The 13,275-nt window shown below is 49.3% G+C and overlaps 1 protein-coding gene across 3 annotated transcripts in view; it reads right to left on the bottom strand.

The window, feature by feature from the left end:
- The window catches only part of RET (ret proto-oncogene), a 65,566-nt gene that overhangs the window by 23,695 nt on the left and 28,596 nt on the right, over nt 1-13,275 (bottom strand). Inside the window, exons 2-7 of one of the 3 annotated variants that reach the window (XM_037037779.1) lie at nt 9,775-10,038; nt 7,789-8,076; nt 5,369-5,610; nt 3,987-4,182; nt 2,214-2,413; nt 589-847 (exon numbers count right to left, since the gene is read on the bottom strand). In XM_037037779.1, coding sequence (XP_036893674.1) covers nt 589-847; nt 2,214-2,413; nt 3,987-4,182; nt 5,369-5,610; nt 7,789-8,076; nt 9,775-10,038 — 1,449 coding nt within the window. The remainder of the gene's footprint in view (nt 1-588; nt 848-2,213; nt 2,414-3,986; nt 4,183-5,368; nt 5,611-7,788; nt 8,077-9,774; nt 10,039-13,275) is intronic. The other 2 variants (XM_037037781.1, XM_037037782.1) reach the window with 2 other exon arrangements.

The following is a 13,275-nucleotide window of genomic DNA, read 5'->3' as shown; positions in this document are numbered from 1 at the left end:
AGGTGGCACCATGGTCACAAAGGAGGTACGGCTATTGGGCTGCGATACTATGGAGGGAGAAAGTTAGACTGCCAGGCCTGGACAAGGACACCAGAGAGTTAATCCTGAATTTCAGATAAACAGTGAGTACCTGCTTTGTGTAAGTATGTCCTTAATATTTCATTGATATATCTAAAATTTGTCTTCCAAGAGACTGCAGAGGTTTCATGGGACATACACCAAAACATTGCTTTTTATTTTTTACCTGAAATTCAAGTTTAACCAGGATGCTATGTATTTTACCTGGCAGCCCCAAAGCAAGTGCATGTGTGGATGTTTTGATGGTGGCAATGGGGATCAGCTCTGTTTACTATGTAGTTTCTGGGCTGAGGTGATTCACACTCCCCCCTCTGTCATCCTTCCAATTCTGCTATGCAGAGTGTAGTGTTATTTCTATTTTATAGAGAAGGAGACTCAGGCTCAGGGAAGCCACCACTCCATGAGAGGAAGCAGGACTAGGTCCCTTCTGTGGGCGGGGGATGGGGGAAGCCCATAGCAGTATCATGACTCATTCATCCCACCCTCCCTCCCTAGGGCCACAGAACTCACATGTCCCTTCCATGGTGACAAGCAATGGAGCCTGAGCCTGCCTGCGGGTTAGCCGGTCAGCAGCTACCACTGTGTACTGGAGCTGGGTACACTCAGGCCGTTGCAGGGCCTCCGTGTCATTCACAAACAGGGTCCCGGTAGCATCCTCTACCGAGGTGACCACTGCCAGGGCGCTGCAGTTGGCACCAGAGAGCTGCAGTTTATACTGCACATGGATGCCGGTGAACTCCTGGCAGTGTTCCACAGAGACTTTCCCAACCTAGGTGTGGGGCAGAGGGGATGCCTTAGCTGGGTGGCTAAACAGCTTTGTGATATTGGCTGGAAGGATTTCTGGCAGTCTGAGTCCCGGTACAGTCCCCTGCTCACCTGAGAATGGCAGCCCCTGACTCCCTGAACTCCCCCTCCTCCATGCCCCATTTACCTGCCTGGCCTTGCCCTGCCCTGCCCAGGCCATCATATCACCATACACCCCTGCTTCTAGGAGCAGGAAACTGAGGCCTGGTTTAGTGGCTGGCCCTCTAAGGAAAGGCTGAAACACTGGCTCATTCCTCACTGGCTCCCTCATTCAGGCACAAAGGCTGACTGGCTCTTTCCTATGTACCATACTTTCTGTTTCTGGCCAGGCCAGTTTTGCCCTGGGGACCACCAGTTCCTTTCCTCACAGCGTGTGGCTGGAATGGCCCACCCCTGCCAGGTCACCAACCTGATCAAAGCACTGCAACTGGCCACATGATCATGTGCAGTGGTTACCTGTCTCATAAAGAGCCAGGGGCCTTCCTGGGATTTTGGCTAAAACTCTTTGACTCTTTCCTTGGAAAGAAGGACTGCCTTGTCATATCTTACCATCCTTGATATCGCTCTCCAAGAAAGGCCCAACGTGGTGACAAGTCAGAGAGTTTGGATATGTACTAGGGAAGAGGAGGATGCCCTCCTCTTCCTGTGCTGGATCCAGGTGGCTGCTGGAAGTGAAGGGGTCAGGGGAACCAACCACAGAAATCACTACTAAGATAATAATATGTGGCCCTAAACATGACATCCACAACTGCTGTGTTAGGAGGAAGCAGCATGTTAAACCATATGCCTGCTGTAATTTCAAGTGACTTTAAAAGTGCTCACATTCTAGAAAGAACTTCACCAAAATGCTAAATACTGATTTATCTTCTTTGATAAATACTGATAACTCTTATTTTTCTACTTCTAATCATTATTCTCCTGACAAATATAAATATCCTCACAGAGGAAAAGTGGAAGTGTCCCCCACCTACCCCCAACCCCCAGCAGAAGGCACCATCATTCATAAATTCTCATTGATGAAGTTTTGTTTTTGAACATATGGAGCCATGTGACACCAACAGTTCTGCAAACCACTTTTTCATTTAATCTTCCTGGCATATCTTTCCAAGTTAGCATATGTATATTTACCTGGCTTTGCTCTTACATTAATACAAAACATGTCTTAAAGATACCAAGAAGGCAGAGGACCTGTGTCCATGCCTCTCTCTAGGCCACTCTGTGTACTTATTAGCTCAGGGATGGGGTGTCACCCACCCCCAGCCTAGCTTACAATCTGCTAGATTTTCCACCTCCCAACCTCCCTCCCAGGATGGCATGGGCTGAAAGCTCACCTGGGCAAAGTGGCGAGCCCGCCTGTTCAGAGTGAAAGAGTAGGCACTGGGCAAGTGCAAGCTGACTGGCAGCACAGACACGTTGAAATGAAGAAGGAGGGTGCCCTTCCCTGGGCCCTGGAAGTCTGAGTCGTTGACCAGCACAGCCAGCTGCAGGGTGCGGCTCTCTGAGATGGGGAGGCTGCGGTTGAGAACCAGCCCTGCGGGTGGGGGCATGGTGATGACTGCTCCATGCCACTGCATGCCTACTCCCAGATGCATGCCCTGCCCACACATGCACATGGGTAAAAACAGGTACTTTCTCACACACGGTATACAGATAAAAGATTTAGCAGCTGGCAATAAGTTAGAGCCTTTGTTTAAATGTTAGCTGTTGTACTGAGCTGGAAGTCCAGAGAGCCCTTCTCAGCTGGGAAGTAATGTGTATGTAATGTGTATGTGTGTTGTGTATGGGGTATATGTGTGTTTCTGTGTGGGGGGTATGTATGGAACATGTATATGTGTGGGGGTATATGTGTGGAGTATAATGTGGTATGCATGAGTGTGTGTGCATGAGGGAATGTGCATGTGATGTATATAAGGTATACGTGTGTATCTGTGTGGGAGTATGTATGGGGTATATACGTATGTGAGGGTATGTATGTGTGAGGTATGTGTATAGAGGTGTGTGTGTGTAGGAGTACGTGTGTGTGGTGTGTATGGGGTATGCGTGTGTTTGGAGTGTGTGTGTGTGATACATAAGCACACAAGAGGTAAAGACATAACACCACTGAAGCCCTGGGAACAACGTGCTGGCCCTCCAGTTCCTTCAGAGAACTCTCAACAGTAGCAGCCTCCAGGGGAGCCTGAACTCCACAGCCCACCCCCACACCAGCCTTGGATCTTGTATACCTTGGTGCATTGGCCATGAGCCAATGCTGTGGTTTTAGCTTCATGGAGACAGAAAGATGGAGGTAGGGGGCTCTGGTGCAGAGTACAGAATGAGCATGGGTATGGGTGATGTTTGCTCCCACACAAAGCAGGAGGCCTTCAAAGGCTTGGTAGTGGAGGGAAGGATGTGAAACACAGAATCGGGCCAGGTAGAAAAGGGTAAATGCACTAGTGACCTGGGTTCCTCCAGAAGCAGATCCCAAGACAAGGATCCAAGTATAAGTGAGATATTTGGAAGGCGATCACAGAAAACATGGGTAGGAAGGCTGGAAAGGGAGGCAAGCCAAGCAGCTCATGAAGATGCCCTATGCTGTAGAAGAACACTGCCAGCACCTGGTACCTAGCCCTGTAGGTACATTCTAGGAACCAGACAGAACAATTGTCTCAGGATCTTCCAGCCCAAGGGTGTGGAACTGCTACTGTACACCAACTGCTGTTAGTAGAGCACTGCTGGCAGGAGACAGGTAGGGCAATAATCCCCAGGCACTTGGGAACCTGAGGTACAGCAAAATAGGTGCCAGGGTCCGAGGAAGGACTCAGGCAATGACATACATGTTTGCAGTGGGCAGTGAGTCCTGTTGTCGTCAGCATGGGGATGTGTGATAAGGTCCTGCCAGGATCAGCCATGGGGTAGTTCAGGGAAAGAGGACAGCTTGTAAAAACCCAGCAATGTGGCTGGGGAGAGCCCAGCAGAGACAAAGGGCTGGGCAGAGGTGGAAGGAGCAGGTGCCTGACGCTTAGAGGGCCAGGCCAGCTGTTGGTGTGTACAGGTGCTTCCCCGCCCAGGAACAGGGGCTGCCAGTTTCCTGGATGCCCAGCCAGGCCACACTCAGCCCTTCTTACTGTAGTCATGCACAGTTGCTCGAATGAGGCTGCCATTGGCCTGGACCAAGGTCTCATTGGGTGAGTGCTCCACACGAAAGGTCTGGAGGGCCCAGGCATCTCCAGGGAGCAGTGTGCTTGTGTACCGCCTCAGGAGCTCCCCAGATGATGGCACCACATCTGAATCAAAGACATGCAGTGTGGCCACCACAGTGCCCTGCAGAAAACAGGAGATGACAGTCAGATTTCCTTCAGCATAAGACTGAGAGAGGGCATGAGTTCTACGGGTGGACCAGGTATTCACAGAGTTGGCTCTAGGGACAGACTGACTTGGGATCAAGTCTCCATAGGGTCACTTGCCAGCCCATCCTATTTGGGCCACTCTGACACACCTACCCTGTGTAACGAGTATGATAGGTATCTATAGACTTTCTATAAGGATGCATTAGAGCAGGTGCCTGGTATTTTGCTGGCAGGCCTCATCCAAGTCCCCACAGAGCAGAATGAGTACTCCATTCTCCCCTGAGGCAGCGATGCCTCATAGGGTGGAGGGTTAGCTCAGTGTCACTCAGCAATACATGGCAGAGCCAGGATCCATGCCCAGATGTATTTCAGAATGTTTTCCTTCAAGCATCTCTACACTAGGCTGGAGATGGTTATAAGGATGGTTCTAAGCAAAGTCACAGGGCACCTCTGCTCTTTGCTAACTGGGTTCCCTGCTGTCACCCCAAGGCAACCCTGCCAGACTCAGGGGTATTTCCTTATAAGATGTGCTTTTTTTCCTACTGGCACCCTCACCACCCTAGTCCTGGGGTACCAAGAGAGGCAAATAAAGGCAGCATACCACCTGCCCACTCTCCCACTGCTACCTCCAGCTGGCCTGCTGCAGGACAGCCTAAGGCCCAGCAGGTGACAGTTCACTCCATTTATGTGACCAGAGAGGGTTGGTGCTAGGCTGGGTCGGGGGTGACCTCTCAGATTTTCCAGTCCTGAGTTTTTCCACTCCTGTGCTACCCTCCAGAAGCCTCAAAAGCCCAACTGTGAAAGTTGAGTACTGGTGGAAGAAAGTGTTCTCCTGGCCTGCTGCTATCCTCTGCCCTCCTGAAGGGCACAATGTATCCCCAGATGCATGCCCTCAGCCTTGTTTACTTGCTGGGACACAAGCTGGACTCCCAGGGCCCTGGCTTCCCCAGTCAGGGGCCAGCTGGGAACTCTTGCCCTGGAGGCAGGGAGAAAGCCCTGAAAGATAACCAACAAATGAAAAACTAGAGTAATGGTCATCCTATGGTTGGATGGCTAGACAGACAGCCACATAGAACAAGGAATAAATGGCAGAGGCACAGACAGACACTGAATAGACAGACAATAGACAATGGACAAGCACACGGGGTGGGGACAGGCACCTCCTTCCGCTTGAACTCCACTATGGCACTAGCGGTGTCATCACCCTTGAGGAAGGTAGGCGGTGAGTCGTCCTCATCATACACAGTCACGGGAAAGGGCACCATTACGTCCTCATCACTTGTGCCCAAACGTACTGTGCAGGCAGCCACCAGCTCATACTTCTCTTGGTGTTCGCGGTCCAGGGCCCAGCGCATGCTCACCTCTAGGCTGTCTGAGGCGCAGTGGAAGGGCAGAGTCTCACCTGTACACCAAGCAGACCAGGAACTGCCAGTGTGATTCTGGGCTGGTGACATGCTGAGCTGCCTTATTCAAGGGTCCAGCAGAAATGGTGGCACGGGAGGGGGTCTGTGGGGCTCCCCCTGCTTGGCTAAACAGGGGGCACAGTACTCCAAGAACAGTTTGCAAGACTATATGCTAGTGAGCTTTCCTGTAGCTGTAGCCTTCTCTTGTGCTGACAAAGGGAGTGGGGACTGGGAGGCCTGTATCAGGTCCTCATCCTCATCACCTATGAGGATGCTGCACCCCTTGCCCACCTTGCCTCAGCTGTGGAGTGACACTAGCTCAGCCAGATTATAGGCCTAGCGATCCATCTGCCAGCATTTGCTGCTTTTTGAAAAAATGTTAGTTTTTTTTAAATATGGAAGCAATATGTGCTCGTTTTAGAGGATATGGGAAGTCATAATCCCACCACTTGAAAACAAACACAGGGGACATTTGGTGAATGATTTGATGTTAACACATAATACTTCTGACTGGCAGATTCTGTATTCCCTCTCTAGCTCCTGGCTGTCTCAGCTAAGGCTGGTTGCTGTGTTCTTTGTGCCTGTTTCCTCACCAGAAGGTGAGTGGATGAGAATAATGTACCTGTTTCTCACCAGGCACTTCTTGTACATTTATCAACTCATATATCTTCCCACACTCAGTGTGGGGAGAACCAGCAACAACAACATACTCTTTAATCCAAGCTTGTCCTGGAATTTCATCCCCTAGGAAAAAATGAGAAAATGGGAATTGCCAAAGGCTTGAAGGTCAACACAGGAGGGTTATGCCCCCTCCACTTGGTAGGAAATCAAAAGACTCTCACATCACAGCCACATATTAACATATGGATTATACATGTGGGAAATGCTTATTATACAATGTTTCCCTCTACTGTTGATGGTTACAAAAAAACATGGTTAATAAAATCTAGTTATGTAAATTTTAGCCAAATGAGGAGCAAGATAAACCACACGCTTTGCAATAATCTTGCACACAAAGAGCTATTCCTGCCATGGAGCAACAAACCAAACGTGATGGGAAAGGGGGGTGTATGACTATTTTTATTTTGAGAATTTTTAACATTATCACTATGTGTGTGCAATAAACCTGGTACAAATCCAGGTTCCACATACTAGCAGTCTAGCCTCTGTGCCCTCTTTGAGTCCCAGGTTCTTGTCTTTAAATTGTGTCTCACATGACTGTTCAGCTGCCTTTGCTCATCTCCACTAGGATCCAACTCCCTCCACTCCCCTATACCACCCAGGACCAGCATGTGACCATCTGAAGGCTGGGCCATCTTGTCAAGTTGGCAGTCCTTGGAGCTGTTTGGGTAGAATCCTGGAACTTTATTTGGTCTACTCTTTCCCTCAACACCACATATTAACTCATCAAGAAATTTTGCTGGATCTTTCTTCAAAACATGCCCAGAACATGGCTACTTTTCATTGCCCCTTGGCTTCCATCCTCCTCCAAGTCCTCATCCTCTTGCTCAGAAATTCCTCAGGTAGACTCCCAATTTTCTCCATACTTCCCTCTCTACACCACCCCACCACACCCCAAATCATTCACAGCAGCCAGACTAATCCTTTAAAGATAAGTTAGGTCCTGTCAATGCCCTCCTCAAAATCCTTCTATGATTCCTTAGTCCTTCACTGGGAAGTTCTGCCTACTCCCCTGGAATTTCTCTACCCTCATTCAATTCTACCCTCCCTTGTCACTCACAGTACTTCAGCTTCATGGGGTCCCACCTTGGCACTCTCAAGGGGCTAGCCCTGCTGCCTGGCACCCTCCTACCCTGGCTCCAGTGCCTTCTCCCTTGGCAACCCAATTGAAGACAGCGGTTTCCACACTGCACATTTTCTTGACTTTACTTCCCACCTGGCCCCTTTTGGAGGCCACCTGATTTCCCAGTACATGTGTCCTTTCAATTGTTCACAGGAGTGGAAGCTGCAGGCAGACAGGATTTCTGCTGGTTTTGTCATATCCTTAGCCCTTAGAGCATGACTAGCCCACTGCAGGTATATGACAGATACTTCTGTAGTATCAAATGAACGATGTGGTGGTGAACAATAAACTGAATGGCTCACACTGTGGGCTTGGAGCACTGTGCATGGCACACAGTGGGCACTGAAGAATGGATCATGAGACCAGCACTCACCTCCGAGGAGCCTATAGGCCAAGCTGATGTTGGGGCAGAGGAACTGTATGGGCAGCAGACGAAACTGGTGGAAGGTGCCAGGAGGTCTGTTTTCCCGAATGCGGAAAGAGAGCCCTGTCTCCGCGAAGCAGAGCTCCTTGGGTTTGAGGGAGCTACATGCTGGGAAGGTGGTGTTGATAAAGGAAAAGTACACACGGGCACACCCTGGCCACTGGCATTCACCCTCACGCAGGGATGTGGGCACCAGGAAGACCTGGACGTAGGCGGTAAGCAGGGGAAAGCCACCATCTGCAGAGAGAAAAGTCAAGCCCAGTGGGGTATCAGCCATACCTGTCAGGTAGTGTGGAACAGAGAGGGAAGGGGACAGGAACTCCAGGGCTGCTGTAAACCCCAGTCTTCATCATGGTCTGCAGGGCTCTGCTGGACTCTCTGATGTAGCCAACACTTCCTACTTGCCCCCTACTGACTAGAGGAGTATCACAGGCCCACCCCTCGTCATTCAGGTCTCAGCTCACTCCTCCTCAGGAAGGTGCCCTGAGTGCTGGGTCTCAAGCTTATCCCCTAGACCCCCCAAGCCTCAGCTCTGTGCCCCCACCTCCCCTACCACCCTCACTGTCTCCCCCACCAGCCTCTCAGTCACTCAGAGGGGTGTCCTAAGCCTGGAGTCTAACACCAGGTTAGGAGATTCTCCAGGGCCACTTCTGCTAATGTGGGCCTCCCCTTCACACCCTCTCCCAGGCAGTTTCATCATGGGGTGCTTCTGCAGAGACATAACCTGTGGACAGAGTACTTAGCATCTCAAGGTGTGATTTCCAGCAAATTTCATCATGGGGCACCACAGTGACTAACCTTCCAGTAAGGTCTAGACTCAGCTATAGTAGGGGACTCTTTCTGAACCCTCTTTCTCTGCACTAGGGTAGTGGTTGCTCCTCACATCTGCTTTTCCATAATTTCTCTTTGCCTCTTACTAGCCTGTTTTTCATTGCTCCAATCCCCTGTCATAGTTACTAATTCTCTATAGTTACTAAATTTTCCCTGTTTACATTACTGATTTCTCTCCTGACTCTACCCAACAGGTGCATGAAGCTGCTCTCCAATCATGAACAGAAGAGGCCTCCTATACAATGGTACCCTTAGCAAATTCTACTCTGGCCTCTACCTCAGGGACCCTGGCTCTTGAAGTTCCCACAGATGGGGATGAAGATGATGTCAAGTAAGTGTGTGCATAAACAAAATCCATATCAGATACCACCTCCTTCAGGAACCACCTAGGGTGTGCTCTTTACCTGGGAACCCTGATTTTACTTGACAAGTGCATGCAGTCATTCATGGCACTGAATGTAGTGCTATTCACCTGCATTCACAGGCTGCTTGCCTCTTACCCACACACACAGAAAAGCTCAGGGCTGATGTGAGGGTCCACTATGGAGCTATTGGACCCTCAATCACCATTTTGTGCCACAAGGCCAAACTCTATTTGACACCCCTTCCTTCCTGCTGTGCCAGGGTCACACATAGCCTTCACTTAGGCTCTGACCCTTGCTCTGAAAATCTGGCCAACTCTTCCTTCCACTCCACTTTCCTTCCTGGAACTAGACCCAAACCCCCACCAGGTACCAAGGGCAGCTTTTCTTCAGCAAGTTCCAGATTATTTGTTAAATATAAACCTTGGAATTTTTCCAGTCCCTATTAACCCCTCTCAAAGCCCTAAATCCTTGTTAACCCACTGGTAAAGTCATCTGGGTCCAGCATGGAGAGAGCACCCAGATCCTCCATACAGGTCCTTCAAAATGCGAGCAGCATCAGAAAGCCCCAGGGCCATCAACAGCACCCAAATTTGCCCTGGCTCCCTTGCCAGGCTGGATACAAAGTTAGGCCAACCTCTTTCACTCTTCAGCAGAAGTTCACCCTCTGAGCCTTAGTGTAAGCATGCCATTGGTTGTGGGAGGAGAAGACAGGGTCGGGGCAAGGCTTCTGCTGCCTTACTTCGGATGCTAAGCTTTTCCCGGGAGCTGTGGTCCAGACTCCAGTTAAGGTAGAGAAGACCTGTGTCCTCCTGAATGCGAATCCAGTTGTTCTCATGCAGCCGCATGCCGTAGGCACTATAGAGATGCTGGCCAAGGCGGAAGCTGGGTACCTCCTCAGGGATGTCACGCAGGGCATGGACATAGAGCAGGGGCATTCCGGCTGGCTGGTCCAGGTACAGCTTCTCCCAGTAAGTGTCCCTGGAGAAGTAGAGTCCCAGCGGGGCTGCAGGGAGCAGGGAATTGAGTGAGGGAGGAGGAGAGGATGATGACTGAGCCAGGAGCAGGCCTCCTAGGCAGACTGGCATTCTTCAGTGGCTTTATTTCATACTTTGATAAAAGATTTACATGAACCAAAAAATTATTTTTTGCTAATTTAAAATTCTGAACTTAGTAGGACTTTCATCTGTAGTTCCAAGAACACTGACACAATTATTTGTATAGCTAAACACTAGCTAAAAATGTACTGCTTTAAAACAGGACATGGAGGAAAAGGAGCAGTATACAACAGTTGCAAAATCACTCTGAATTCTCCAAGCTTGATAAGCACGTAAACCACACCTGGGAAGTTCCTGCTCCTTGGAGTATATCACCTGGAGCCAGATAAACAGGGCAGGCAAGAATCGCCAAACATGAATGAAATAACTTTACTACAGTCCTGGCTGGTGTAGCTCAGTGGATTGAGCGTGGGCTGTGAATCAAAGGGTCGCTGGTTTGATCCTTGGTTAGGACACAAGCCTGGGTTGCAGGCTAGGTTCCTAGTGGGGGCCATGTGAGGGGCAACCATGCATTGATGTTTTTCTTCCTCTCTTTCTCCCTCCCTTCCCCTCTCTCTAAAAATAAATAAATAAAATTTAAAAAATTACTTTATTACAAAGCAACAAATTTTTATCTAAAGTTAAACACATTCCTACTATATGACCCAGAAATTTCACTACATTTGTCCAAGAGAAATAAGTGACTTCTTCACAAATGGCAGGGCTATCCACAGTCACAAACAGGAGGAAACTGTGATGACCTTTAGGGGTGAATGGATAAGCCAAGAGCACAGCATCCTATGCATCAATAAAAAAGATGAGCTATTTATATATACAATGACCTGAACAGGTCTCAGACATCAGGCTAAGCAGAAGTCAGGCACAAAAGAATACATATGTCATGATTCTAGACTGATTTTAGGTGATAGAAATCCAACTGGCTACCTGTGGTGAGAGGGGAGGCAACAGACTGGGTAGGGCAGGAAAGAATGTTCTGGGGAATATAAAGTTTCCATTGTGTTAGGGGTGTGGGTCATACGGGCACATCCATCTGCCAACAATGGACAGCCAATATTTGTGCATTTCAACCTAAGTAAATTGTGCCTAAAAAACTGCTCACTGAACGGCTGTGGGTAGAGTTAGGAAACTGCCATAAGGAAGGCAAATGCTGGCCACAGCCAGCAGAAGGGGATGCACTAACCACTAATGATCTGAGATGCTGCCAGAGGTTCTCAAATCCCAACGCTTGCAGAGAATCCTGCTGGGTGGGAGGAGAGAAGGGCAGCTATGCATCCACAAGATGACACTCAGACCTGGGCAGCCTGGGTCTTCCAGAAGCCCATGAGACTGCCAGCTTTTCTCAGTGTGCCTAATATCTCCATGAAAGTGGGTCCTTCATTCTTGCTCCAGGGTACCAGCATGAGAAAACTGATGACCTGACAACTCAGCTTATGTCACAAGAGGCAACATAGCCTCTGCAGGTTTGCTATCCTGGAACACATACCCCTGGCCCTGGTCACTGGAAGAAACTGCTGCCTGTAGAGCTACATTGAGAGGAGGGCCTTGAAGATGGTCTTTGTCAAGGGAGAGACACTTCACCCAGAGTGCCCCAGCTGCCAGGAAAATAGGAGCATATCCAGTATGGTGCTCCTTCTCTGGGGAATCTCCTTGAGTGCACATACTTCCAGTGGTTCAGGGTGGCGGGAAGTAGTATGAGCCAAGTTCCTGAGAGCCCCTACTTCCAAGGTGATCCAGTCCCCTTCCCAGCACAGACTACATTTGCCAGGGCAGAATAGGCCCTATCTGCTCTTAGCTCACAGAGCCCAGCCCTGCAGAATCCATATGGGGCTCATCCTGTTGCTGCCAAGAGGGATTTGTAGACCAGGTAATGACTGTGAGTGGAAACAAACTTAAATGCACTTAAAATGCCTTTCAAATGTCCCTGAAGCAGGGCATGGCTGCCTTAAGGCTTCCCTTTGTCACACTTTTTGATGTAAAAACACATGCTGCAAGGTGGTGTTGGAGGATGGGGAGAGGATGTGGGTGCAGGGCCTGTCTCAAGAGGGTATAGCCTGGGCAGTCTGAGAGGGCCCACACTTTAATACTCTGCTGTCACTGTCTTGAAATTCTTTATAATTTTAGAATAAGGGGTACATATCTTCATCGCATACTGGATGAAGATATGTACCCACAAACAATGCACATAATCTTGGTGGGTGAATGAAGAGAACCTATAATGAGCCACCGGTGTCCATTTCCACAGGCTGCAGAGTGCTGGCCTCTTATGGGTCTCAGTTTCTCCAGAGGAGGACATGCTGAAGAGAGGAGCAGCCACTGTCAGTGCAGATAGGCCTCACATTTGCATAGGTACATATTCTATAAATCTCTCACTTCAGATTCAAAACCACTGTGTGCATATCCCTTTACTTCCCTGTTCACAGTTAAGAACACTGAGACTGGGTAGTGAGGTATCATTGAAGTCAAACAGTTAGAGATTCTACATCTTGGAGTTCAGTACAATGGCTAACAAAGTAGTGGCAGGAGTCAGAATAAAGGCAGTTGCTGAGACTGTTGTGAGGCCCAGGGCCATTCTGGATGACCGCCCTACCTCCACTGCTGGCACCTTTCTGCCAGGCAGGGCTGCCTACCACCTGCCTCTGGTACTTTGGGCAGGTCAACAGCAGGACTTGGAATGCATTTACCACCCTTGCCTTCCACCTCTGGAAGGCCATGTGGTGAAAGAATCCTCCCCTGATACCTAGTCTAACATCTTTTGCCTAGGCAGGCTTAGCTAGCATCATCCTCCAGTAGCATGTTGTGGTTCTGATTTTTCAGGTTACCCCAGGGCCCTGGCATCATGCTGAGGGGTGAGGAGCTGGCCTTTGCTCACACAGGACTGATAGGCCTTACACACCTGCCAAGAGACTGCAGGATACTTCAAGACTTGTGTGTGCCTACACACACAAGTGTTATATTGTCTGTGCACATAGGTATGCAGGAGATAAAAACAGAGACAGGGCCCAGCAACCCAGGACCCCATCTTCTCTCACCCTGCCCCCATTTACAAGGAAAAGATGCAGAACTAACATTCAATAGGGTGAAGTATCATCCTACTCCCATCAGGGCCTTCTTCAGTATCTCCTTTACAAGTAAACATCACAGACTTTGCCAAGTGGGAACTGCAAGTTTCAGTTACCTAGCTATGC

Source organism: Sturnira hondurensis, unplaced genomic scaffold, assembly GCF_014824575.4.
Source record: "Sturnira hondurensis isolate 20B ecotype Veracruz unplaced genomic scaffold, ASM1482457v3 Scaffold0023451, whole genome shotgun sequence".
NCBI classification, from domain to species: Eukaryota; Metazoa; Chordata; class Mammalia; order Chiroptera; family Phyllostomidae; genus Sturnira; species Sturnira hondurensis.
This window is presented reverse-complemented; position numbering and strand designations above follow the sequence as displayed.